Source organism: Kogia breviceps, chromosome 19 (genome assembly GCF_026419965.1).
Source record: "Kogia breviceps isolate mKogBre1 chromosome 19, mKogBre1 haplotype 1, whole genome shotgun sequence".
Lineage (NCBI taxonomy): Eukaryota > Metazoa > Chordata > Mammalia > Artiodactyla > Physeteridae > Kogia > Kogia breviceps.
Genome location: NC_081328.1, coordinates 41,869,650 through 41,897,495, shown reverse-complemented (window position 1 = coordinate 41,897,495; position 27,846 = coordinate 41,869,650). Strand labels below are relative to the sequence as shown.

Sequence of the window (27,846 nt, the reverse complement as noted above, 5' to 3'; positions counted from 1 at the left end):
CTTTGTCTCGTCTGCTCTGTGAGACATTTAATTCTCAAGCACAGGGCTGGGCACTCAGGCAGTTTGTGTCAGGGTTACCAGCTGAGCAGTGTGCTAGTTTCCTGTGGCAGCTGTAGCAAATTACCACAATCTTGGTGGATTAAAACAACAGACATTCATGCTCTCACAGTTCTGGAGGCCAAAAGTCTGAAATCAGGACCACTGACCTGAAATCAAGAGGTCAGCAGGCCAGTGCTCCTTCTGGAGGCTCCCATGGAGAATCTGTGCTTTGCCCCTTCCAGTTCCTGGGGGCTGCCGGCAATCCTTGGCTGGTGGCCACATCACTCTCAGCTCTGCTTCCATCTTCACATTGCCTTCTCCTCCTCTGTGTGTGTAATCCTCCTCTTCTAAGAACCCTTGTGATTACATTTAGGACCTACTTGGATAATACAAGATAGATTCCCTACCTCAAGATCCTTAACTTGGGCTTCCCTGGTGGCGCAGTGGTTGAGAATCCGCCTGCCGATGCAGGAGACACGGGTTCGTGCCCCGGTCCGGGAAGATCCCACGTGCCGCGGAACGACTGGGCCCGTGAGCTATGGCCGCTGAGCCTGCGCGTCCGGAGCCTGCGCTCCGCAACGGGAGAGCCCACAGCAGTGAGAGGCCCGCGTACCACACACACACAAAAAAAGATCCTTAACTTAATGACCCCTGCCAAGTCGTCTTTTTTTTCTTCCATATAAGGTAACATTCACAGGTTCCAGGGATTAGGACATGACTATCCCTGCCAAGTCGTCTTTTTTTTCTTCCATATAAGGTAACATTCACAGGTTCCAGGGATTAGGACATGACTATCTTTTGGAGGGAACGCTTTTCAGTTTATCTCAAGCAGCTTTAAGAGTTAAGTGATGTGGGTTGAGACCAGACCCACCCTTGGCTCACACTCCTGGGACTATAGCAGGGGATGGCCCGGAAGACAATCTGGGCTGTGATGGGTGAGGGTCCGCAGGAGGGCTGCCTCTCTTGCCCAGGTTCACTTCATTGTCTGGGTCAGAACTGCAGGCAGTGGCCAGGCTTTGCCCAGGATGATTTATGAGGGGCTGAGGATTTTGCCCAGAGAGGTTCTCTGCTCTCTGGATCCAAGAGCCTCCTGCTTTAAGAAAACCAAGAATGTGGTGGGAAATTGGGACCTTGTGAAACAATCCCTGAAAGGCAAGCAGTTGCATTCTGGAAAGAGTTTCCTGTTTGTGAAGGGTTCTTGGGTTAGTTTCCAGGTTCTTAGTTACCTTCGCCTTGTCAGTGGCTTGCTGAGTGACCTCGGGCAGGCAGCTCTCGCTCTCTGTCCTCGTTCTGAAAGGTCCCTGGAGGCTCTGCCAACACCCTCACTCAGACCTCAGACACCGTCCTCCCCTTAGTCTTTTGCACCGTTCAAGTCCTTAAGAGGCTGGGGAAGCCACTTAAAGGCATTTCTCAGAGCTACTCCTCCCAGTGTCAGCAGCCCAGGGTTCTCTCAGTGGAGCCTCAGTTTCCCTTTCCAGCTTCCCCTTCCTGGGGTCTCTCTGAGACTGTGTTCCATAATTCTAGGTGGGCTCAGGGGTGAGATGTGAGACCTGGACTCAGACTTATGTGGCTGGAAGAACTCTAGCCAAGAGTCCTAGAGGCTGAAGAGTAGGTATTCCCAAAGATAAAACTAAGCATCTGGAAAGTAAACCAGTGATGGGCTGGGACGTGCTGGCAAACACAATGGATAATCGCTGTGCTGTGTGCGGGAAGGGGCACCTGTGGGCCTACACGAACAAGTACTGGGGAGACCGGAGGACAAAATGGGGAGTCCCCCTCACCTAGCAATGGTCCACGTCCTGGGGGTCTTGAAACACAGAATGCGTTATTCACAATAAGGTCACTTATTCAAGGTGACCTGATTCTGTGTGGGGTGGGGTGAGCACCAGGGCATGGACCCTTCAGGCGTTAAGGATGTTTAGCGATGCTGCATTGGGGCTACTTCATTTCATAAAATATCAAAATACTCTCAGGCCCTTCTCCAGGACACCTCCGCTTCCTCACAGACAGCTTCTAAAGAGCTAACCTTGGGCCCAGAAGGGATTCCAGAACTTTGCCGATGGGTAGTTTATTATATATTTTTTGAATATCACCCCTGACTATAATTATTCCAAAGTACCCTGATGGAACGCCCCAGGCCCTAGGAGGGTGAGCCCGCCTGCTCTTACATTACTGACCAGGAGATGGCAGGACAGGAGCGCACAAAGTTCAGCGTAGCAGGAAAAAAGGCACAAAACCTTCCGCGTTTCAGTCTAACTGAGGAGGGATTCCTCTTCTGGTTATGTGGTGGTGCCCTTGTTCACCGCCAGGCACCCACCCTCACACCGCACCTCACTGGGCATGGCCGGACATCCTAACCCTTGGAAGGGAAGAGGATGACACCCCCTCTGGGAGCTCAACCAGGAAAAATTGTAGGCTGATTTGGGAAAGACAGCATTTGGAGGTGTGACAAGTGCTGTCCTGGAAATTCTGCTCTGAAACCTGGGCATCAGGTAATGAGATAACGTGTATCTAGCCTATCATTGGTGCTTAGCATGTGTTAGCTGTGTGAACGCATACCTCACCTCATTTAATCCTTTCGACAAACCCACGGTGTAAACCTTTGCGGCCCATTTTACAGGTGAGGATATCAAGACACAGAGGGGTGGCTTCAGTTGTCCAGCAGCACACGGCAAGTGAATAGCAATACTGGACTTTGAATCCAAGTCCCAGTGACTCAGAGTGCAGCTGTGTCCTCCTGTGCTAGCTGAAGAGATGCTTGATGGTGAATCACAAACCTTCCCCACACAATTACTTCTCAAAGAGAATAGAGGGCTGAAACTCCAGAGGGGCACAAGGCAAAGGAATGGGTAGACCCTGGGTTGTCCTGGAGGAGGCATATTTTGCAGATCGGGGTGTGCAGAGAGGAGCGGTGTTGAGGATAGGAACTGACCCCAGCTGCTGGGCTGGGAGGCAGAAGACCAGAGCTGTGTTCTGCTTATGCTGTCCCGTTGCTGTGTGACGTTGGGGCAGCTCGTGACACTCTCTGGGCTTTCCTTTCCTCATCTGCGGGATAGAGCATCTCTTGGGTCCTTGCTGGTTCTCACTGTCACGGGAAGCCAAAAGCTCTGGTACCAAACTTCTCGTCAACTAGAAAAAAACTAGGCTGTGACTATTCAGCCCATGGGGTTCTTGCTGGGATTAAATGAGGCCACAGAGAAAAATGCCAGGCTGCCTGAACACAGCACAGCCCCGGAGCTGGGACTGGGCCACCTGGCGCCCTGGGCATGGCTCAGGAGTTCATTCCTGCCCTGGTCCCATCTTAGGTATTTTTTTTGGGGGGAGGGGGGTTTGGCCACGCTGCACAGCTTGTGGGATCTTAGGTCCCTGACCAGGGATTCCAGTGGACTGCCAGGGAATTCCCCACCTCCCCATCTTAGGTTTCACCTGTCACAGGTTGGGCTCTGCAGATGTTGAGATGGGGTTCAAAGAGCAAAAGCAGCAGAGGAGGGAACAGGTGAGGGCAGGGGAGCCATCAGACCAGGGTGCAGGCTTGCCCAGGGGGAGATGGTCAGGCCCTGGTCCTGCTGTCCTGCTCTGTCATTAGCTACCGGAGGGTGCAGTACGGATGTGTGTGCATGTCTACTTGCACGTACCCGTGTGTGTGTGTGTGTGTGTGTGTGTGTGTGTGTGTGTGTGTGTGTACATGCACGTGTGCAGTACTCTGTGTCCCTTTGGCACTCAGATGGGGGTTGCCAACTCCGGGCACCTCTGACAGGTGACAGCCACCTGGATTCGGCCCAATCCCTGGGAAGCAGACTGGCAAAGGGGAGCACAGCCCGCAGCTAGGAGAGGATCCTGGCTCTGGAGTCAGGGCAGGAGCAGGGGATGCTGGGCCATCAGAGAAGAGCAGCTACAGCAGCGCTAGCAGACGGCGGGAGCCCAGGCTCGGCTCCTTACCCGGGTGGTTTAATACGTGCCAGAACCCCCGAGGTAGCCAGTATCATTCCCCCCATTTTATAGACAGAATAGTCTCTGAATGTTCACCCCTGTTGGGTAGAAGAGTGAGGACAGAGTTGGATTCATTCTCCCCTGAATCTGTTTGGAGATGGCGGGGCGTGGGATGGGGAGGGGTTCCCTCCTCAGAGCGTCCCCCCTGAGCATCTTCTCCTTGGAGGCAGGCATCGCCCTGCCCAGGGGGCTCCAGTGCAGCATCCTCAGAGCCACACCAACTGCAAGTTCCTGGGAGAGCAGAGCTCCCTTGCCCCCCAGTCTAGGCAGTGAGGGGGACCGAGAGGCCTCAGCTCTGTTCAGCCCTCCCCCTTGGGCCTGGCAGAGGGGTATAGCCCACCCTTGGCGGGCCCAGTGACGCAGGTCAGCAGTGGGGAGGCCGCCCCGGCTGGAGGTGAGCCAGAGCCTGTGGAGGCCCCTCTGTCCAGGCCAGATGGTCGCTGGCTCCAGCAGAAGGGGCTGCCAACCCCTCCGCTCAGTGTCCTGGCCCGGGTCCCTTGCTCTGCCCTTGTCCAGATCCGGCCTTCAGATGCCGTTTGCCGAGGGGGCTGCGCTTCGTCCCCAGCGAGTGGGACTTTCTTTGAGATGTCTTTTACCTGGCGCCCTTCCTCCCCACCCCCAGGGACCAGCCAGAACCCTCAGAGTCTCATCTCCACACTGACCAAGGCCCTGCAGTTCCCCAGGGAGGCGGCCTGGGGTGTTCCCTCATGGTGTTCAGGCTGGAGCAACTCATTCATTACAACCAGCTTTAAGAATTAAGTGAGGTGGGTCGAGACCAGACCTCCCCTTGGCTCACACTCTTGTGGCTGTGGCAGGGGATGTTCTGGAAGGCTGTGGTGGGTGAGGATTCCCAGGAGGGCTGCCTCTCTTGCCCAGGTTCACTTCATTGTCTGGGTCAGAACTCCAGGCAGTGGCCAGGCTTTGCCCAGAATGCACTGATTCATTCATTCCATTCATTGATTCATTGATTCATTCATTCCTCCAACAAATATAACTCAAGCACCTGCTACATACCAGGCCCTGTTCTACACAGATGAACAAGACAGAGGGTTCCCTGCCCTCACCAAGCTGTCGTGACTGGGGGAGACGAGAAAACTAACGAACCGGGTATAGGGTGATGTGATTGAGGCCAGGGGCTGCTTTAGGAAGGGTCATCAAGGTAGGCTTCCATGAGGAGGGGGCATTTGAGCTGGGGCCGGGCGGACAAGAAACTGGCCGGACCCGATTCTGGGGGCAGGAGGAGTGGAAAGTTGCAGGTAGAGGGCCCAGCACGTGGGAAGGTCCTGGGGGGCAGTGGGAAAGATGTGTGTGATGGGGACTGGTGTGTGCTCGCTGCTGGTGGTAAGCGCAGGAATGCTGGGTGTGGAGGCGGGGAGGGGAGGAAGTTGGGGCCAGAACCCAAAGGCTTGTAGGAGTTGGATTTGATTCTTTCAGCTCCTTTCACAGAGGGGAGCAATATACACAGAGCTAACATTCATATCGATTTCCCTACATGCATTGCGTCAGTCCTTGAATATAAGCCAATGCGGTCAAACCTCCCCCAAACCCCCACAGTAGGTCCTATTATTATCCCATTCTACAGGTGAGAAAACCGAGGCACTAAGAGGTTAAACCACTTGCTCAGTGACTCAGGACGGGTCAGTGGTGGAGCTGGAATTTCCAGTAGGCTGCTGGTTCCACACTGCCCCTCCCACATAGCCTCCTCCGGAAAACTTCCCTCAGCCCAGAGTTCGTTTGCTCTGCTTAAGCAACACATAAACACACCATAAAACTAAAGAAACTGTGGGGTCCTCAAGAGGCCATTTTGTCCATGCCCCTGCCTCCAGGCGGACATGGCATAAGTCCCATTTTGAAGATGAGACTCCTGAACCTCGAAGGGTTAAGAGATTGGTCCATCATCCAGGGTCAGGGAAGGAAGCACGGGAACTAGAGCCGTGGTCTCCTAAATTCTTCCACTCCGGCTCCAACCTCTCCATCCCCGTTTTGAGATGATTCTCAAGTTGTTTCTTGTCTGTTCTCCATCCCCCACCCTTCCCCCAGCTGGACAGCAGTCTCCCTCTGTGCCCACCACAGGGTGGTGTACACAGTAGGCGCATACTTGATGTCTGTGGATGCAGCAGGTGGATGACAGCAGGCACATGCTGGGCGTGGGGTTGCTGTCCAGGAGGCCTAGACCAGGGATGCTCAGCAGGAAGGGTGGTAGTGAGCTGACACTTGAAGTCTGCTTAGAAATGCAGGGCTTCCCTGGTGGCGCAGTGGTTGAGAATCCGCCTGCCGATGCAGGAGACACGGGTTCGTGCCCTGGTCTGGGAAGATCCCACATGCCGCGGAGCAACTAAGCCCGTGAGCCATGGCCACTAGGCCTACGCGTCCGGAGCCTGTGCTCCGCAACGGGAGAGGCCACAACAGTGAGAGGCCCGCATACCACAAAAAAAAAAAAAAAAAAAAAAAGAAATGCTCTGATGAGTGAGGGAGCTGGGCTGTGGTATATCTGTCTGGGATGGGAAGGGTATCTCAGCCGGAGAGAAAAGCACGTGCAAAGAGAGAGCGAGAGAACGTGGTGTGATCAGGGAAGAGTAATTGTTCAACTGGACCTGAGCGTGATAAGAAGATGGGCATTGAGTCCGGGGCTGGGCTGCAGGGGGAGACAGGCCCCCTGTCCTAAGGACCCTCCAGTCTCTGCATGGACTTATTCCGTGGTTGCTGCTTTCTCACGGTCCTAACAAACCAAGTGGCTCCACTGGGTAGATATGGAATATCTTTAATGCCCCGATTTCTTTTTGCCACACATGGCTTTGCTCTGCAATAGTCTAGAGGCACGAGTCCCAGGGCCCCCGGTTCACAAGGGAGCCTGGGTCGACATGCTCCTCTTTACCTTCAGGCCCCTCTTCTTGTGGAGCCCCGTCCAGGGCAGGCCAGCATCGTGGGCCTGGGCTTGGGCGTGGGTGCGGCCCAGCTCCGAGGGCGGCGGCATCCGTGGTGTCAGCTCCTCTGAGGCCCCAGGGTAGGTACCGGGCAGCTCATCAGCCTCCAGGTTGGCGTCACTCCAGCCCTCAGAGCTGTCACCGTGGCCTTCAGGACTGGTAGCTTCATCCTCAGATATGGTGACAGTCTGAGCCGTGTCCTTCCCAAGCTCGCTGTCTAAGTCCCCTGCCAGGCGCTCAGTGGCCCCCTCGAGCTTGCTGGCTCTGTGGACATCTGTCGCGTGCCCCCGCTTCCGCCCAGAGCCAACTGAAGGGGCACTGCAGAGCCCTGGCACAGCCCGGGCGGGGGTCTTGGCTCTGCCCTGGCCTGTCCAGAAGAGGGTGAGCTCTTGGCGGCAGGCAGCCACGGCCAGGCTGGTGAGCAGGGTGCTGGACACCAGGTAGAGCAGGGTGGGCCGGCCCTTCTGCGTGAGCGCCACGGCAGCAAAGGTGACCAGCAGGCCCACAGCATAGGCCACGGTGCAGGCCACGAAGTAGACCTGCCGCGAGCGGATGTGCACGTCAAAGCGGTGACAGTAGGCCACCAAGAAGCCGGGGACCATGATGTCACCCAAGCCAAGGATGGAGAAGGACTGGCCACACAGGGTCAAGGCCGAGAAGCTCAGCCGGGTCACCCTGAGAGCCACGGGCAGCCTCTCGCGGCTCAAAGCGTCTGCCGGGCCCGAGGCTACCTCCACCCTGACGCTCTCGCCGGTCCTGGTGAGCAGGGGTGTGACAAAGCCGAAGACGACATCAAAGGCCACCAGCGCCAGCAGGAAGGAGGCACAGCTCCTGAGGGTGGGCAGGCGCACATGCCGCAGGGCGAAAAGGCAGTAGGCCACACCCAGCATGTCCTGCGGGAGCCACGCCCAGCGGTCCTCGTTGCGGTAGGCGACCCAGAGGACCAGGCACAGGCCGGCCAGCAGCAGCAGGGGCAGCTGCAGACAGGCCCGGCGGCCGGGCAGGAGCCACCGGTATCGCTGCAGGGGCGGGTGGTGCACCACGGGCGCCCAGGCCGAAGATGGCGACCATGACCCAGACAAAGCAGTCGTAGAAGAAGTAGAGCGACGGCGTGACGGAGGGGGACACGGAATGAAGTTCTGATGTACACTACAGTGTGGATGAACCTTGAAAACATTAAGCAACGGAAAGAAGCCAGACACAAAAGGACAAATATCACATGACTCTACGTTTGTGAAATATCCAGAATAGGCAAATCATAGAGACAGAAAGCAGGTTGGTGGTGGCTGGAGGCTGGGGGAAGGGGGGATGGGGAGTGATGAAAAAGTTCTGGAACTGGATAGAGGTGATGGGTGGCACAACATTGTGAGTGTATTTAATATGTTGAATCGGTTGAAATGGTAAGTTTTATATTGTGTGTATTTTTACCACGATTTTAAAAAGAACAAAACAAGGAGCAGCTCCGGTTCCCTCCAGGGGCACTGTGCCCAGGATAGGCCTCATTGTAATTCTTCTGGACCCAATCAGACCAGCATATGCCCCCATTTGGGGTTCAAAAACACGCGCCCCCCCCCGAGCCTGCTCCTGCCTCTCCCCCACCCCGATCTACCCTTAGGCTCCTGGTGACCTGGGCTCAACGAATTCTCTGGAGGCTCATTTCCTTTGAGGCTCTTCCTGGGACCCAGCTCACAGGAGGCTTTTGGGTGTCTGTCCAATTGCTGTTTCCCCAGATCCCCCCATCCTATCTGCCAGCACCAGCCCCCAGCCTCCAGCCATGGAATTGCTCCTCTCTGTGGCTGCTTGGTGCCCTGACTACGCCCTGCAGGATGCCCTGGTGGGCTCAGTCACACAAGTGGCCCATGCCCACTCCCCAGGCTGTGTTTCTGCTCTAAGACTCTGCATCACCCACTGTCCCCTATGCTCTCCCCAGATTCCACCCCTTTCCTTGAGGGCATCCCCCTGATCTCCAGCTTCTGTTCCTTCCCCACTGCCCCCCTTAGCTATGGCCTGTGCTCTCAGGGTCGCTGCCCAGGGCAGGCCAGGGGCAGTGTCTCTGCCTTCTGTTTGGGGATGTAGGTGGCACCTGGAACACTTACCTTTATCCACTCAGGGCAGAGAGGGCAGCAGGTCCCAGGCAATGGGTCTCAGCCTAGTGGGGTTGCTCAGGAAGTATGGGATGGTGCCCAGCTCACCGGGCCCATGCACTGCCCTTGTTTCCTGGCCCAGATCTGTCCTAGCTGCATGTTCTAGGGATGGTACCGACGCCGAGAAGGGACCAGATCACCATCTTCTCCTTCCCCCGGGACCCCAGTAATGAAAGCAAGAGAGGCAGGAGCACGCTGCTTCTGACCCCACCTGCCTTGGACCAGTGGGCAATGAGGCCGGGCAGCAGGCATCTGTCCTGGACCCCTTGGAGGGGCAGAGGGGGTGGGTGGCAGCCTGGTGGCCAAAAGTGGTCTCTGGAGTTATTTCCAAATGATGATCTCATTGGTGTTTTCAACACACTGAGAGCTTTGAAAACTATACTTGCTCCAGGCCTCTCTTGACCCAAGCCTGCCCAGCAGGATCTGCAGGGGTAGTGGGGCCGTGGAAGGTAGGAAAGAAGAGGTGATGTTCTGAAATGGAGCAGGGACAGGGCTGGGGATGCCGGGAGGCAGGCAGCCTGGGATTGGCCTGGAGGCTGGGCTGGCTGGTTAGGCAGTGAGCCCACCTGAGGCCACGCTTGGCGGGCACGGACTCCTGCGTCTAGCTTCGTCTCTGAACACCTTTCGTCCACAAAATTGGAGAAACTGAAGAATTTCCGTAGGAAGAGGATTGGAGGGAACAGTGGGTCAGGGAGGAGAACTCTACAAAGAAGTCCCACTGCACAGGGGTTAAACACCGTGGGGGCCAAGTGAGGCCAGACTGGGTTCACATCCAGCCATGCCACTGCTGGGCATGTCTCAACCTCCCAGGGCATCACTTTCCCCATATGTTAAATGGGGATAACAGCTCCTTCCTCGTAGGGTGGTATGAAGAGTAGATGAGATCAGTATGTAAGGGGCGTAGCAAGGGGGCTCCCGGTGAGTGCTCAGTGATAGTATTGCTGAAACGTAGGAAGCACCCCCTCTGTTTGAACCAAGGGTGGGCAGGTCAGTTTGAAGTCAGGGGGCTGGATGAGATGAGCCTGAGAGACCCCTGAGCTGGAGGCCAATGACATCCTCACATGGGCTGAGCAGGGAGACTCACAGAAGCTTCCGGTGACCTGGGCTGTACTGTTTGCAGTTAAGCATCATTTTAAGGCCTGGAGGGGTGCAGGATGTTGGGAAGGTGGGGAACGGGTTGCTGGATGTACAGAACCCTCATCGCTCCCACCCAGCTGGGCTCAGCAGCCAGACGCTGGCCAGGCCGTCTTTGGGCCGATTCCATCTTTGCCTGGGACGCGTCCCCGATCTGAAACCCCAAGGCCTCCTCTCGCTGTCTCCTCCCCCCAGAGCTGCTTTATCAGTCCTGGCCTCCCCGAACCCAAGCCCAGTGACTTCAGTCAACTGATGGGTAGAAAGAGGCCTGGATCTGGAGCCAGAGACCTTTGAGCTCAGGGGAGTCGCTTGGCCTCAGTTTTCTTGGCTGTAAAATGGGCGGGTTCTGTTCCCTACTTCCGTGAATGTTATAAAGGATTTTGTGGATTGCAAAGCAATCTACAAATGTCCTCATTTAATTGTTATCTGGATTCCAAAACCTCCCTCCCTCCTTGATCTGCACCCTCTGCTCTGGCTTCAGGTCCCAGGGTGTCTGTCAGGGTCCCAGTCTGGGTCCCATCAGCAGCAGGGGGACTGAGGACACCTTGCGGGGGAAGCCGAGGACCCCAAAGCAGAGGCTATACCTTCACACTCAGGGAGGGGGGAGCCAGAACTGGAAAACCCAAACCCCACAGGGTGGTTTTTCCTGTACTGGTGATCTGTGCCCGTGAGGGAGGGACCCAAGGAGAAAAGGGCTCAGGTGGGGGAACTTTCAGGGAACTGCAGCCTCTGAGTGTGGCATGGAGAAAAATTCTTCCCAGCTTGAGAGAGGGGCCTGTCTCACAGTGGGGTGACATGTGTGTCTGTTGGCCCATCACACAGCCCCATCCCCAAGGGACCTCCCTTCCCACCCACCCAGAAGTCGAAGCTCAGGGCAGAACGACCCTTAGAAATCCCATCGGGGGCCTGCCGTGACTCCAGCCCTGCAGCCCATGGAAGGGCTAAACTCAGCACACCTGCCCCTGGCAGGTGGGGCTGCAGTTCTTTGCAGCCCAGTTATTTCCAGCTGCGCTTCAGCAGTCCCTCTACCCTTACAGTCTCTGGACCAGAGGGATCCTGAGGTTCATCTGAAACAGCACCCATGGCCCAGGGACCCCTTGCAGCTTCTGTGATGACCACCAACCCCGCCTTGGATGTCCTCCCACGACCTTCCAGAGCCAGCAGCTCTGAGCTTTGCAGCCTGTTGCTGGCGTACGTCCTGGGCGTGCTGCTTGCCTCCCCCCGCCCACAGAGCTGAGCGCACAGTAGGTGTGCAAAGGGTGCCCGTCAGCTAAAACAGCCCGGAGGCACAAGCAGGAAAAGGGGCACCGCCCCAGCTCGGCCCCTTCAAGACCCCTTGCCTATAAAACCCCCAGCCCCTCTCAGACTCCTCTGTCCTTGCGATGTCCCCAGCCCCCCACATCCCAACATTGTCTGTGAAATGCCTTGCTTTCTCACTTCTCCTTCATTGGGTGGAAGGCAACCTTGAGAAAGGTGCCTCACTTGTGGCCATTTGAGACTCAAGTCACTTCTGGTCCCTCTTGTCAGCTAGGACCCTTTCTGCGGCTGTCCCACCCCAGCTGCTCTGGAAGCTGTCAGCATGTCTCCGTCTTGGTGCCCCTGGTCCTCTTCTCATGGCTTCCTCTGCTCAGCTGGTCCCCCCATCTCCCACCTTAAGGGGACAGCGCTTGGGGAGTTAGCAGAGCAGGGTACCCCACATGGCCTTCAGGGACACCCCCAGCTCCTCCCTCGGGGAGCTGCCAGATCCTCACCCACTGGACCTCTCCTCCCCCAGCAGAAGCTTCGGGGCTCCCGGCACCACGGTCATCCGTCTGTCCTGGTGTCCTGATAGCACACGCACCCATGTGCACACATGTGCGCATGCACTCGTGCATACACACACACCCCTGTGTGGCCCTCTTTCCGGGTCAGAGACTCAGAGGCAAGGCCCTGGCCTGAGTGTGCTGGGTGGAGCTTCTGTGTCCCAACCACCTCCTGGCCCGAGGACGTGGTCTATGCTGTGCCCGGCACTCTCCCGGCCTCCGCAGGAGGTGCAGGGAATTACCGTCCCCCAGGAGCTGGTGGACACACATCCCTCGCCCCTCGGGTGGGACGACGCAGGTGTGGGTCCCACCCGGCTCTCCCAGCTTCCAAAGCAGGACTGGCTGCAGCTGCCCACGGTGGTGGGCGGGTGCACCCCTACCCTGGAGTTGGTTCTCGAAGCTTTGTCTCTTGGTATGCTTCTGGGGTTTCCATGCTAAGACAGCATTCAAGCCTGTTCGGCCTCCCCTGCTTCCTAATTCCTTCCTGTTCCCAGCGTATCTCCTCCCCTGGGGCTGGGACACGCTTTGGCCTGGTCTCACTGACTCACTTGTGCTCAAGCTGTGCCCGGCCCGTGGTGTCCTCTACCTTCTCCCTACAACTCGCCCCCTTACAAAAGCTGCCCTTACCTGGTCCCCGCAGACCCATGCCCTTCTCCTACGTCCTCTCCTGGACCTCAGGGGCTCCCCTAGCGCCCCATCATTGGCGTGTGTCTGAGTGCCATTGGTTCCCCAACCACACGGTGGCCCTAAAGGCTGAAAGTGGCCTCCATTTCTTGTGGTGCCCTCCCTACCCAGCCCTAGCACATACCAGGCTTCACAAGTGCTGGTTGAAAGATAAATATTATTATTTACACTAGCCACCCCACTCTCCCAAAGCCCTGCTCTGGCTGTCCAGTATCTCTGGATGTGGCTGGGTACTTACCAGGGGTGTAAGCGGTCAGCTGGCTGGTTGCCACAAGAGCCACTTGTCCTGCTCTGGGGAACTTGAGGCAGAGGGGGGCTGAGTGCCCCACCCTCTTCTATCTTTGCTTAGCTAACGATGCTGCCCAATGAGGTCATCCAAGGGCCACAGGGTCCCTTTGACCAGTACAGGGGTTGCCCCAGAGGCCAGGTCACTGAAAACAGCAGGCTGGCGGCCCCAAGTATTCTCTGCCCCTCAAAGGGAGGCTGGCTTTGGCTGGGGCACACACTGGCTTTTGCTCAAGGACACTGTCACCCTCCCACCTCCCCATCATCTCACGAAGGGGGAGACACCCGGGGCAGGAGGTTAAGGAGGGGGAACCCATGTGGGCTGTGGGGTAGTAAAGGTCCAAGGGTGCAAGGCAGCAAGGCAGGGCATTTCTGGTGGCAGTGCCACAGGGTCACATGAATTTCTGGTGGCTGGGGAGGACTTCGGTGACGTGGCCTGATGTCTGATGACGCCACCTGATTTCTAACAATGTCTGCAGGGCTTCTGACAACATGGCCTTGGTTCCCAGTGGTGTTGGAAAGCATTGCTAAGGCCTGGAGGCATCATCACGGTGGCTTGAATGCTATCACAAGAGTTTCCCATGATGCTCCTGGAGGAGTGGATGGCCCCCTACAGTCGCTGAGGACATCCCAGGGTCTCCAATGGGCTGCCATCTTGTGCTTTGGAAAAAAACACCTCTTGGAGGGACCCACATGTTGCTTTGGATTCCTTGCTTTCCATCTCCACTCCATTTCTGTTCCATTCTTGGGGCAAAGGGGAGCCAGAGGCGCCGGGTCCAGCACAGGCGTGTAGGTTATCTTCCATTCATCCCGTGGCCCAGACTGCTCTCAGAGGCCTGGAACTCCTGCTCAGCTGGGGGTGTGGGAGGGGCCTCCCGGGCTCTCAGTGCCGGCTACTGGTGGGGGTACAGGGTGTGGGAGAGAGCTGGTCCCCTCCACAGACAGGGAAGCCAGCTGAGCCTGGCGATCATCTCCCCAGCCATGGATCCTGGGGGCCACTCCACGGCCCTCCAGCTCAGACTGCTGTGGACTGTTTGATGCTGTGAAAGCTGACACGGGTGGGGGAGGTGGGGATGGACATGGCGCGGGCCACGCGGGCACGGATCGAGTGCTTGTCCTGCCATCGGCGCCACCTCTTCCGGATGGCAGAGCGGACCTGTGGGCACAGAGCAGAGCATAAGGTCTGAGCCCGGGTTTCAGGACCCGCCTCCCCCCTCCCCCAGGGCTTCCACAAGCAGCTCTGCAGGGGAGCCGTGCACATCATCAGCATTGGTGATTTGCATATTTGTTAGGACAATTTTCTCAAGCGTTCTGAGCAAGGGGTACCTTTCTCAAATCCACCCAAAGGTGCCATATGGCCTTTGCCATGCAGAATCTCTACCCTCAACCCATACACATCTCCTGCCCTCAACCTACATACACCCCTTGTCCCAGGGCTCAGCTTCCTGGTTTTCAACAGCCCATTTCACAGACTCATTGATGAGACTGGAGCCCCGGCTTCTGGCTCCCACACCTACTGCCTATGAGAGCAAAGAAGTGGGCTTGCCACCCCAGGCAGGTGGCTACAGACAGTCTCTAGTCCCAGCAGGCCTCCTGCCGTCCCGAGTCCTGGGGCCCCAGGTCCTTACCTCGCTGTTGAGGAAGCAGTAGAACACAGACACGAAGAAGCCCTGGCGTGGAGGGAGGAGGTGGGTCAAGGGACGGGGGCAGGTGCGGCCCCATCCAGCTCCGGGGACGACCCCTTTCTGTCCCCAGCCTCCCCCTCCTCCAGGCCCCTGCCTGGAAGAATCCCCACCCGAAGAGGTGCAGGGGACAGTCAGGGCTGGAGTGAGGGGTCGGGGTGGGGGACGGCTGTACCTGGAAGGATTCCAGGAGGGAGTTGAAGTAGATGAAGACGACCCGGGAGACTTCGTCCTCCCCAGGGGTCACGAAGAACAGCATGTACGTGATGCCCAGGAGGGGAAGCAGCACCAGAGTAGCCTTCACAGCCTTCCTGGGGGGGGGGGGGGTAGGAGGGGAAGGCCCAGAGTCACAGCCCGCCCGGGAGGGGGCTGGGGCCTCTGGCTTGGTGAGAAGGACCGGGTCTGGGGGAAGGCTGTAGCGGATCCCCGGAATGTCTGAGACGAGGGGAGCTGGGGTTTCAGGAGGGACTCTCAGGCCTGGGGGGATACCCTGGGTCAGAGGCTGGGATCTCTGAAGCGCCCCACGGGTGGGGGAGGCAGGTCTGGTTACCTGTACTGAATGGTCTCAGACGTGGTGGATGCCCGGAGTTTGGTCATGAGGATGCGGACGATGTTGAAAAGGAAGATGAAATTGATCTGTAATTTGACACACGGTGGGATGGCCTGGGCATGGGTGTGTGCAAGATGCTGGAGGGAAGGTGGTGGACAGGGCAGGGATGCAGCTGTCCCAGGTCTGGTCTCCGCCCCCCTGCTGCTCTCCCTCCACCTTCACGAGCCCTTACATATTCCTGGCCCTCGCCCGCCACCTCTAGGCTGAGGGATCCTTTCAGTCCACTGTAAGCCCTGCTTGCCTCCTCCCTACTGAGCCCCTCTCTCCTGTCCCCCTACCCAAGTTCTTACCAGCAGGACCAAGATCATGGGGCCCTGGTAGATGTAGTCAGTGTACACCCCAGGCCTTTTGCCAAACCAGCACCTAGAAGGCCACAGAGGTAAGAGGAGGAGGGTCACCTGGGTCCAGTTCAGTGGCATGAGGGAGGGACAGAGCTTGGCCAGGCCACGACTGGAGCCAAAAGCCAGGATCTGGATGCTCCAATTCCAGCCCTGGCAGAAGGTCGAGGTAGCTTTCCCTCTGCAGAATGGATAGCATCCTTTGAGATGTAAAGCTGGAAGCAGTCACTGTGGCAGGGAGGGGGAACGGGGGAAAGACCACCGAATAGAACAGGCATGGCTCCAACACCCACGGCTCCCCTCAGTCCCTACTGTGTCTCTGGCGCATGCCCATGAGGGGGGGCCTTGCCCTGTACGTGTCATGCAGTGACACTCAGTAGCTAACAATCTCTGAGTTTGTTTAATGGCAGCCTGAACGACCTAGAGGCAGAGACTCTACAGGTTCCACCTGTCGTGAGAGGCAGAATTGCTTTTCGTTTTCTTGAGTTTCCCTCCAGCAAGACCTAGGGAGGTCTGGGGAGTGGGTTGGGATGAGGCACATAGGAAGTCCCATGTCCTTGTGCAGAGATGATGGACCCTCAGGCATGCAGATCCGCAGTACCAAGATCTCAGCATGCTTCCACAAACAGTAAACTGAGATTTTTATGTGAAACCTCTTGACTTTTTCAAAGTTTGGAAGCAATTCAAGTTTTCAAAAAACACGGTGCAGACCAAACGCAAGCTGTCCTGGGGCCAGGTCCAGTCCTTAGTCCCAGAGCCTGCAAGGTCTCTCTCAGGTCTCACACCTGGATCCCTTCTGCTGCAGTGTCAGCATCTTACCACAAGGTGGAGCTCCAGAGACGCTCAGACCAACTTGCCTCTGAGCTCAGCCATCCTTTTTGCTCCAAGATGCGCCCAGACACACACACTGGGCAGCTTTTTGAAACCTGTTCTTCCTTCCCTGTACTCACCTTCACGCCTGCAGGCATAGAGGCTCCATCGCCCAGGATTTACAATGCTTCTGTTCTGAGACGCAGGCCACCATTCTGGAATCACTGCCGAGCCCCCAGTCCTGCTTGTCAGCTGGCCCCCACTCCCAGTTCAGGCCCCCATACCACCGGCCGTGCAAATGCAGAGAGAGCCAGCCAGGCTGGGCCGGAGTCAGGAGGGATCACCTTGATCCTTCCTAAATGTGAATGTAATTTTCCAGGCTCCTTGTCAGGGGTGGAGAGGAATAGCCATGGTGATGGAGGCCACCTAGAACCCCAGTCAGACAGTGGGTTCCTGAGAACACTTTGGCAAAGAAGATCCTGGCACCTCCCCTGGCCATCTATGTCCACTTTTTCTGCCTCTCTTTTTCAGTGGTTCTCAATCTTAGCTTCATATTAGAATCACCTGGGCAGGTTTAAAAAATCCTGGTGCCCAGGCCACACTCCAGACCAATAACATCCAACTCTCTGGAGGTCAAACCTGGGCGTCGGTACTTTTTTAAAGCTTCCTGTGTGATTCTAACACAAGCCAAGGCTGAGAAGCACTGCAGTGGAAGTGCAGTTTTCAGGGGTGATTGGGAACACCTACTTCCATTTAAGTACAGCCCCTCAGGACTTTAGAGCTGGAAGGAGTCTCTGAGATTGTCTGGATCAGTTCCTATTAAATCAATGGAATCGTTCGTTAAGTCAAGTCTTTATTAATAGAAAACATTTATATGACATTTACTATGTGCCAGACTCTATTCTAAATGCTTAACATATATTAACTCATGTCATCCCCACAACACTTTGAGGGAGGCACTATTACGAGGATGCCCATTTTACAGATGAGGAAACCGAGGCACACTGTAGTAACTAGCCCAAGGTCATAAAGCTACTTAATGATGGGAGCCACAATTCAGAACCTGGGTGGTTGGGCTCCAGGGACTGCCAGTAACCTTTAAGGCTGTTCTGCCTGTGGTGAAAGCCCGAGACAGATAAAAGAGCCTGGACCTGCCCGTCCAGCCCCACCTCAGGCAGAAAGCTGTGACAGAGACTCGGTTTGAATCTGACCCCCAGCACCCTCCCTATGTGGATGGAGAAACTGTGGCCCTGACAGGGAAGGTGACATGGCTGAAGGTCCCTGGGAGCCTGGATTTCAGGGCTCAGGGGGCCCTGAGGGCAGTGAAGAGGAGGTGACTTACTTCTCATTGTCGTAGTACAGCTTCCCAATGGCCCAGGCCACGATGATGGGGAAAGGCACACCTGGGGGAGAGACCGGCTGTCACAGGACCTGTCGGTGGAGTCTGGGGGAGGCAGGCCTGGAAGACCCCAGCGCAGCCCAGGGCCTAGAGGCGGGCAGGGCCTCCCCAGGTACTCACTGGCCTATCATGCCTCCTTTAAGATGTTCCCGTCGTCCCTGCCCCGCAAGTAGGGGCCGAGGGCTGTGTGCACCCCCCGCCACCCTAACCTGGCCTCAGTCTCAGGCCCCCAGCCAGCCGCTCAGAGTCTGGGTGGGGAGAGGATGGCGGGTCAGGGCAGGGGGCTGGCCCGCTCACCCCAGCCGATGCAGATAAACATCCACTTGCGCAGCCGGTCGGTGGAGTACGTCAGCACGATGGCTGTGTGCAGGTAGCAGCCCTCGCCAAACATCCAGAAGAAGTTGGTCACGTGGAAGTAGTTGTAGGCGGCTGTCACCAACCTGCACCAGCCCTGCCACCCACCCCATCAGAGGTGACGATTAACCAGGGAGGGGGGATGGGACGGAGCAGCAGCCACCACCCCAGGCCTGGGGCCTCCTCCCGGCAGGATGGGGCACCCCCCAGGGTCCACTCCTGTGCTGTGGGCTCCAGGGCCTGGCTCCGGTCCCTGCTCTGCAAAGGCAGCCCCACCCAGACCCTTCCTCTGACCCTGGGCCTGCCCCTCCAGGACACACCACATTGCTCTGGTGGACTTCCGGGCTCATGGTGAGCTGGACCACGAACCACGTGGCATTCCGCAGGATGAAGGCCGAGATGAGGTTCCAGTGGATGACGTTTCTCAGGCACCGGATGCTCCTGTGGGCAGCAGGGGAGGGTGGGTGACAGGCGGAAGAGGAGGAGAGCAAAGATGAGGGCTGGGTCACCAGCATCACTCCAGCCCAGGTGTAGGAATGGGGAAACCGAGGCTCCGAGCAGGGCGGGCTGACTAAGTCACACTGGGAGGCGGCAGCAGCGGCTCTCCTGATGTCCCACAGGTCCCTTCCTAACTGTGGCCCACCCAGACCTAAGCTCCGGGGCAGAGCCTGCCACATGGCCAATGCTGCAGGGACCAGGGGCTGCTTGGCTACTAGGGATGCCCCTTCTCCCATGAGCACCCTTCCCTCCCTGTAGCTCCAAGTTTGAGGCTCAGAAAACATAAAAGGCCTCCGGCAATATGCCTCCCTCCCAGCTTTCAGCCCTGATGCTCAGCCCCTATTCCTGGCACAGACCTGGCTGGCACTGCCACCTGCATCCTTGGCAGTTGTGCTGGGCCCAGGCAGCTTCAAACCCAAAGTGGGCTCCACCTCCCTGGTCTCCCAAATGGGTGCAGCCCGGCCTGGGTGTGGGTGACACAGGTGAGCCTGGGCTTTGGCCATCCCCCTCCCCTCTGCAGTCACTGGGCAGGGTTGCAGAAGTGACCCTGCCAGAGGTTCCAAGAGAGCTGGGCCATCTATATCTGTCACCTGCTCCCACTGAGGTGAAGGAGCAGGACTCCCCCAGCCCACTACCTGTATCTTACTTCTCCCCCCTGCTCAAGGCCTGGGGGGTGTGGCGGGGGACAGTGCCGCGGCATCCTCACCTGAGCCGCAGAAAGAGGACAAAGGCCACCAGGAGGGCTACCAGGGAGATGCAGTGGCCCAGGTAGTTGATGACGATGGCGACATGGTAGTGTACCTTGCTCTTCTTCTGAGGCAGGAGAGAGGGGCAGAGGTGAGGCTCCTTCACAGCTGTGCCCCTGTGCCCACTGGATGTGCCAGGACAGCCCACCCCCACAGGTGCCTGGGACAAAGTGGACCATGATAACAATAGTTATCCCCCCCTGAGCCCCTGCTATGTGTGAGGTGTTGCCCTAGAGCAGTGCCGTCCAATTTGAGTCTATGTCTGTCTGTCTGTCCCCCAGTCCCATGCTCTGTGCACTGCTCCGTGCTGTGGGGAAAATATCAGTTAACTTGAATCTCCGTATCACATAGGGTTCCCCACTCCGTGTGCATGAACACACACGCACGGCTCACGGATGTTCTCTCATGTTCACGTTTCCATGCAATCCCAACACCAGGTGGCTCCTGTGGGTGCAGACCAACCCTCTAGCACTTCTCTCCTCCACCCGCTTCTGAGTTGAGCCACCATCTTCTCTATCACCCCTAAATCCCTCCCGCTGCAGTTGAGGCCCGCTCCTATCAGCGAGGAGGGGAGAGGGCAGTTGCTGTGGATTAGCATCCACAGAATCATTAGAAACCATAAAAAACCTCTCTAGGCTCTATAACTTGCTTCCCAGGTCCCACCCCTGGCCCAGGGGGTCTGCTTGAAGTCAATGGGGTCCTCTCCCAGGACTAAAACAAAGTTCTCAATGTTATGACTTATTCATTTCATACACTGATAGAAGCTGGGAAACGCGGCAGGCCCCTTTTCAATCAAAGTTCACTCCATGAGTGTGGAAGCCCTCCCGTTTACAGAGTATTTTCTTTCTCTTTTTTTTTCTGTTTGGCCGCGCTGCGCGGCTTGCAGGATCTTAGTTCCTCGACCAGGGATTGAACCCGGGCCCTCGGTAGTGATGAAAGCTCGGAGTCCTAACCACTGGACCGCCAGGGAATTCCCTACAGAGTATTTTCATATCTGCTATCTTCTCAAACCCTCGAGGCAACACTGGGGGAAGAGCCAGTAGGGGGTCTGTACCTTATTTTGCAGAATAACAGGCCCCAAAGTACACGGACTCGTTCAAGGTCACTCAGCTTCAAACGATCTCTCACCTTCATGTGCAGATTGACAAGATGCTGAGGCAGAAGATGGGTCCCCACCCCATGATGGTGGACTGGGGTCTCCAGGGCCCAGCTCTCTGCAGAGGCCTGACCCCGCGAGAGCAAAGGCCCCCTTCACCCTTTTGTAGGTCCCAAGAGGGCAGGGGCTAAAGAGCCAGAGTGTGGCACACGGTGGAGCGCTGGGAACTGTGTGTCGAGTGCAGGAAGGAAAAATGGATGTTGGAAAGGCACTGGCTTTTGCGAAGGGAGGGTCCCTGGTAACCCCTCCCTCCCTCACCCTTTCCAGGTTCTGGGGTGGGGCATGGGCACGGTGATGCCCGGAAACTGGCAAGTATTGAGAGAAAGACAAGCTCGCAGGAGACTTGTGCACCCTTTCAGAGCCACCAGAGCTCCTGGCTCTCCGTGGACCCTCCTGTCGGAATTACAGAATCCACGGGCGTCAGAACTGGTCCCAAGGGATCAAGTGCAGCCCTACCCATCTTCCAGATGAGGAAACTGAGGCCTAAACTCACCCACCCAAGGACAAGGGGTGCCCCTCTGAAGCAGGACACCTAACAGGCATCTGAGAAGGGGTGAAGCCCTCCCTCCCCTGCTCTCCCCAGCCCCCGCTCTCCCCCTTCTGAAGGGGCATCCTCACCGAAGAAGCTCTGGGGCCCAGAAGGCCCAGGCGCAGCTCTGTTCTAGGGGCTGGTCTTCCTGGAAGAAGCTTTCAGGAACATGACAGGAAATCACATTAGCAGCTCAGGCTCTGAAGCGCTGAGACCCCGCGAGGTGTAAATGGCAGTGGGGAGAGAGGGCGGGAGGTGCAGAGGGGAGTCTCTGCCATCAAATAAACGCGGGGGGGCGGCGGGGCAGCACCTCGGAGTGCCTGGTGGTAGATGCCGAGTCCGGAGACTCCAGCGGATATGCACACATCCAGCCTGTCTGGAACTGGTATTTAATTTCCTCTTATTAAATTTTCCACAAATCCATGTTACGAAGCCCCTGGGTAATGGCAGAGTCTGTGGAGCCCAGAACGGTGTGATGCCCCAGCTTCATGCACAGGCGCAGGTGGGCAGGGTGTGCAGGGAGGCCCTTCACTGCCCCCCACAGCAGGCCGAGAGGGGTCCTTTGGTTTGGGGTGGCATGGGTCATTTATTAAGCACCGACTGTATGCTGGGCACTGCGCCAGGGTTTTTACAGACATCACCGCTTTTCTTCCTCACAACTGCCCTCTGAGACTGTCCTTCTGGCCCCGTTTCTCCAGTTGAAGGGGCTGCATAATCGGCCCAGCATCGGCATCCAGGTCTGCGTGGCCTTAAAGACCCTCCTTCCTCTGTCCCCGCGGGACATTTCTTGGGGGATAAGCAGGGACTGAAAACAGAAGCACTCTCTTCGTCCTGGACCCAGAATTCTCAGGGAGCTTCTACAGGGAGGTTGGGGGCTCACGAGGGGTTTTCTCCACTGAGGCTGAGAGGGGAGAATTGGGCCGAACCATGCAGGGGACCACCTTTGCCTGACTCCTCGAGCTGGAGGGCCCAGGCTGGCTCCCAGCCCTGCTCTCACCTGCCACGGCAGCCTGATGCAAACAGAAATAGCAAGGCAGCTGGGGGGTTACGGTGCAGCGAGAGCCCGAGAAGACTGCTGGAGAGAGTGTCACCCCGAGGGATGACCTGCATCACCAGGAGAGACGGCCAGTCACCCCCAAGAGGTGAGCAGTGATACCCTGAGGGGTGTTCAATGATACCCAGAGAGAATAGCCAGCAACATCCTAAGAGACACCCAGTGACACTCCAAGAGATCCTGATGACACCCTGAGAGACAGTCAGTGACCTCCTGAGAGAAAGCCACCGTAAAGTGCAGACGCATCTGGGATGTCTGAAGGACACATGGACACAGCCAGTCCCTGGGGACCTGACCAGCATTCTGTCCTTGTCCAGTCTGGAGACCAGAGACTGGCAGCTAAGTACCCTGAAGAGGGTGGCACAGTGTGGCACTGGGCAGAAGCCACTCCTCTGCACCCTCACGACCAGAATCCAATAGGTAATTCTGACCAGACTCTCTGCAACGCACACCTGGTCCCAAGTGGTGGCAGTGTCAGACCTGTCCTGATGCCTTTTCAGGATGGCATGACGGGTTCTCCCCGCCTGGTCCCCACGGCCCCAGCCTCTTTCCCACCCCCGCCCACCCCATTTTGAGGCTCTCCCTCTCCACCTGGGTTTCCTGAGCTACTCCCTCAACCCACCCTGGGCACTCCAGCCCCTTGCTCCCCAAAGTGTGGTCCCCAGACTAGCAACGGTCAGCATCACCTAGGAGCTTGCAGGAATCTTAAGAAATGCAGAACCTCCAGCCCCACCCCAGATCCACCGAGTCAGAATCTTCATTTTAGCAAGAAGTCCAGATGATTCCTAAGCATTCCAGAAGCCCTGGTCGAACCAACCCCCTCTGCGAGCAGTGAACGCAGGCCCACGAGCCTACACCCCCAGAGCCCCTTTTACGTCCCATCAAAGTGTGTGCTCTCCCGGGATGTGCCGGAGGCCAGGGCTCCCCAGTGTAGGAGAGGGAAGCAGAGTGTGTGCAAGTGTCAAGGGAGCGGTGGGGGGGACGGGAGAGCTGTCTGGGGTAGTTTGGGGTGTCTCTGCAGTGGAGGGAGACAAGTGTGTGGGGGGGTGCAGGCTGGTGCCGGGGGGTCAGTGCAGGGGCTGGGCCATGCATGAAGCAAGCTCCCCGGCTGGGGGCCTGTCACCTGCTGGTGATGGCTGTGGGCAGGTCTCCTCCCTGGCCTGGCCTCTGGGCGCCCTCACAAGTCTCATTTCACAGGCAGTGCTTCTGCGAATCCATTATCTGCAGTTCCTGGGGCGCTGATGCTTAATTAGGGCTGAGTCGGGGCCCAGAGCTGAGAAAAATCGGCTGCTCGGTTAATTGGCGACTTTCCTCTTCCTCTTTCACAGTAGCTCCAGGAGGGGACGAGGAGTCTTGAGAATGGGGAGGGGTCTGGCGAGGCTGGGGTCTGGCAGGAGGGGATGGCATTTTCACTAATTAAATTAACTGATTACATTACCCAGAGTGCTAGGCAAAGCGGCCAGCGGGGGCTGCCGGGGAAAGTGTGGGCGGGGCAGCCCGGGTGGGGGTGAGTTCTGCAACCAGACGAACGGGGGTGCCCGTGACCCCATCGGGGGTGCCCGATGGTTGGTGACACCCCCCCCCCCAACCATCCCCCCTCCCTGGTGAACACAACAGCCTCCCCTGAGCTCAGGTGATGAGGCCGAGGGGTGGCGGATAGATGGAGCGCCCTCTACAGGCCATGACGCAGGCGGATACCGCCCTCCCTCCCCCAGGAGGCAGGCTGAACTGCTCTCCGGCCTTTTGCAGACGAGGAAGCTGAGACTTAGTGAGGCTGAGTTACCCGCCCAGGGTCACACAGCACATGTGTTGGAACCAGAATCCAAACCTCAAAGCTTCTGCCTCCAAAGCCGGTGCTGTTCCCGTTATACTGCCTAAGAGAGGCCTGATGAGAAGCTGGTGCCCCCTAAGCCTCCTTCTCCCCCCAACCCGCTGGTGGAGAGCGGGAGAGACCCCAGTCCAGGCAGAAGGGGTGGGGGCTGCAGAGTGGAGAAGGGCCCCTGCCCCTGATTCTTTGAAGGGTGTTGGGGGCAAGGGGGGCTGCTGAGTGTCCCCCATCAGCCAACTAGAAGGAAGGGGCTTAAATTAGAGCAGGAGACATTGGGGGACCGTGAATGTCCTCTGACATTCAGGAGGCTCCAATGCAGGGAGGGAGATTGAAGGCAGCTGTGACGTCTCTAGCTTGGTGATGTCCAAGAAGGGGACAGACGCCCGCTCCTCTGGGGTGGGGGAGGGGGGTCTGTCCCAAGGCAGGAGGCTGGTGATCTGACCTCCACTTGGAGACACATGGTCAGCCTCAGGCCCTGCAGGCCCAGCAGGACGATCAAAGCGCAGGGTGGGGTGCGACGGAGGGGCTGCAGGCTTTTTGCCTTAGCTGTGCTCCCTGACACCGTCCCTCTCTGGGCGTGAACTGCGGTCCTAAGAGCCGCAGACAACACTGACCTGCCTTTCCCATCCTCCTGCCTCCTCTACTGTGTGCTAGGTAAGGAGGGGGTTCCCCACTCCGCTGAGTGGTCTTCTTGTCCACCCGAGCCCCACCCGAGCCCATCTCTTCCGGTTCGACTACGTTTCCCAACATGGGAACCTTACTTTCCTCCCCCAGTCCAGGTGGATGGCTTCATCCCCAACCCTGGACTTCTGGGGTTGGCTCACCATGTGGATGCTTAGCAACCTGGGGGCTATCTTTGCTCAGGTCAGGTCATTGGGGAGCTGGGCCAACCCACCCGGCCTGCGGTGGACCATCTGGCCTGGCCTGTGTGACATTAGATGCCAGGAAGCCTCTCGCCCTGCATTCCAAGTAACTCTTTCGTCTGCCAAAGCAGCACTACTAAAGAGCGTGTCATTCTTTTGGGCTAAGCACTGCCCTACCTTTGCAGCTTCTACAAGGAGACAGCAGAGCCCCAGTATCTCAGTGATGTGAGGCCAGGCAGGCTGGGAGGGCGGCTAACCAAGGCATGCGCGGGGTGGGGGCAGAGTGCTAGGTGGGGAAAGCTGTTCTCCCACCATCAACCTCACTGCACACCAAGTACCCGGTTCTGGGCAAACGGAGCCACCTCCGAAGCCCCGGGGTCCAGGCTCCGACTCACTCTGGCTGTGTAAACTTGTGTGCGTCACTCCCCCTTTCTGGGCCTCAGTCTCCCTCGCTGTAAGGTGAACGGGTTACCCTAGATGAGAGTTTCTCACTTTTTCCCCATCACCCCCCCCCCACACACTACCCCCTGCACTTGTTCAAAATACAGATTCCCAGGTTGTCCTTGGAGAGTTTGATTTATCGGATGTTGGGTGTAGCCCTGTATTTGAACAAGTGCTCGGGATGATTCTTATCACCAGGCAGATCAAGATGGGATGGAGGGTCTCCAAGGTCCCGTCCAGTTTAGATCTTTTAGGCACTGGAATCCTTGGAACTGCCTAGACCAGCCCCTCTCTCCCACGCCCCAGCAGCCTGGGGCCCTTGGGGCCTCTCCCATCTGCCCTTTCCTTTCTGCTCACCCCTTCTTCCCTCTCCATGACCCCCACCTTCCTCAGCACCCACCAAAGAGCCGGGTGGAGACATAGGGGAGGAGACAAGGGCGACGGAGGTAGCAGCAACACAGAACGACAGATATACACGTGCGTCTGCCAAACATCACCCTTAAAAGATTATTCATTGCGGCACTATTTGTCATAAGCAAAGATGAGAATAAAGATTGGTTAACTAAGCTATGGGACATCTGTACAATGTGATATTATGCAAATGTTAAAAAAAAAAATGAAGATGCTCTTTACGTACTGATACGAAACAATCGCCAAGATGGATGATTATATGAAAAAAGCAAGGTGTCGAACGAAGTGTATAATATGCAACATTTGGGTGAAAAACAAAAAAGAATATATATACATAATTGCTTGCCTATGCAGAGACTGTCTCTGGAAGAACTCTTAAGAAACTGGCAAAATGGTTACCTCTGATGGGGGGAGCCCAGTGGCTGGGACAGGACTGGGAGGGACACTTTTTTGTTTTCCCATTTGTACCTTTTGAATTTTGTCTTGTGTTTAAGCAACGTCTTTCTCAAAAACATTTAAATATTTGAAAGCCTCTTCAAGGGCTTTTTCCAACTCCATTGCTTCTCCCACCCACATCCCGGATTCGAACGCAGGACCCTGGCTGGACCTGGAAGTGTCACTCCAGTGGGGGGGGGGGGGTGGAAAACGGATGAGAACTGTCCCAGTGAGCTAGGAAGGAGGGAGGGAGGGAGACTCAACTCCCGCTGTCAGAGCCTGCCCGCTGCCCTCTTGCCTCACCCTCCTTTGAGGATGCCCACTGATGGGCTGGCCTAGCTCTGGCTCCCCAGTTGGCTTTTCTCTGCAGGGCAGAGACACCAGCCTCTGGCTCTCCCATCCGACTGGCCGGTAGCAGGCGCAGAGCCATGCTGGGGGCCCAGGCCCAGCCCTCAACAGGGTATCTGGCTCGGAGCCTTACCTCCTCGCTAAGGATCTCCTGGCATTCCGAGTAGTTCACGCGGGCAGCCCAGGTGCCATTGGCCAGGCACTCCCGGTAGCCATTGTCTGGAAAAAGAAGAGAGTCAGAGTGACCCGTGGCTCCTCTCCCAAAGAGTAACTGAGCATCTGTCCGTCCATTCGACTGTCCATCTAACCGTCCATCTGGGCCAGCACAGGAGCCGGCTTGTTGGGGGGCTCTGGGGTGAAGCTGCGGGGAGGGGCTTCCTTACTACCTCCACCTTCCTGCCTCTTTCTGCCCACTGGCCCCCAACAGAGATACAGTGGTGACCCCAATGCCTGCCCACGGGGCCATGGCTCTGCCCACCCAGGCTGCCACAATCATGCCCGCGGGACTGGTCCACGGGCAGAGGCCTGACCAGCTCACTGGGCTGTTCCCTGCTTCCTTGCAAGCCCTTATGGGAGGCAGATTACACGGTGGGCACCCTTCTGAGAAATCTCTCATTTTGGGGTCTCACATGGTAGCAATAAAGAATGGTGAGTTCTGATGAGTCAGTTCTCACGAGGCCGGGCAAGATGTGGAAGGGAGTGTGGTGACAGCTGACGTGACACAATGCAATGACAGGTTTCACAAGGTGGGACTCCCCGTGGCGAGGTATCCCGTGGGGGTCTCACATGGCAGTGTCTCACGGGGGTGGGGATCACAGGGCAGCTGTTAGGGAAGGTCCCCAGGGTGGCATTTCCCTACAGAAGGCCTTATGTTGGAGGGTCACGTAGTGCGAGCATCCATGGTCGAGGTCTCTTGGGACAGAAAATGACAGGTGGCCGGAGACGGGAGATGTGCTGGGGGACGTCATGGGAGTGGGTCTCGTGTAGCAACTATTTCGTTATTAGGATCTGCTCCGACTGGCTCCCAGCCTGGCACGTGGCACTTGGGGAAAAAAGGCAGGAATGTGGCCCGGGAAGGGGTTGGGGGGTCCAAGCAGTCATCAGCCTGGAAGCCAGAACGTGTCACCTTCTAAGGAGATTGGGAGTTGCCTGTGGTCTGAACTGAGGCCTGGCTTCGGGGCTCTGGGACACCCTCCTTCCTGCCCAGCTCCCGGGGACACCAGGGCCCCGAAATCCAGTAGGGAGGGGTCCAAGGGAGATTCAAATCTGGAGTCTTTTCTTCTTTGCTGGCGGAGGTCACCCTCTTCCACCCTGTACCCCTCTCAGGCATCGGTAGCTCTAA

The 27,846-nt window shown here is 57.2% G+C and overlaps 2 protein-coding genes across 5 annotated transcripts in view; both read right to left on the bottom strand.

Moving 5' to 3' along the window:
• Positions 1–6,491: 6,491 nt before the first annotated feature.
• On the bottom strand, positions 6,492–12,679 carry SPPL2C (signal peptide peptidase like 2C). Its single transcript, XM_059048989.2, is given in 4 exon segments — positions 6,492–8,000; positions 8,002–8,102; positions 11,087–11,154; positions 12,661–12,679. Coding segments are annotated over 4 exon segments (1,320 nt in total). The 3' UTR covers positions 6,492–6,868.
• Positions 12,680–12,860: 181 nt separating this feature from the next.
• The window catches only part of CRHR1 (corticotropin releasing hormone receptor 1), a 52,547-nt gene continuing 37,561 nt past the window's right edge, over positions 12,861–27,846 (bottom strand). For 2 of the 4 annotated variants that reach the window (XM_059048775.2, XM_067021024.1), the window contains 10 exons: positions 26,638–26,723; positions 19,400–19,506; positions 18,516–18,636; positions 18,139–18,292; positions 17,785–17,845; positions 15,585–15,657; positions 15,235–15,320; positions 14,860–14,995; positions 14,631–14,672; positions 12,861–14,158 (listed from right to left, as the gene is read on the bottom strand). In XM_059048775.2, the coding sequence (XP_058904758.1) occupies positions 14,018–14,158; positions 14,631–14,672; positions 14,860–14,995; positions 15,235–15,320; positions 15,585–15,657; positions 17,785–17,845; positions 18,139–18,292; positions 18,516–18,636; positions 19,400–19,506; positions 26,638–26,723 (1,007 nt within the window). In that variant the 3' untranslated portion in view covers positions 12,861–14,017. The remainder of the gene's footprint in view (positions 14,159–14,630; positions 14,673–14,859; positions 14,996–15,234; positions 15,321–15,584; positions 15,658–17,784; positions 17,846–18,138; positions 18,293–18,515; positions 18,637–19,399; positions 19,507–26,637; positions 26,724–27,846) is intronic. The other 2 variants (XM_067021023.1, XM_067021025.1) reach the window with 1 other exon arrangement.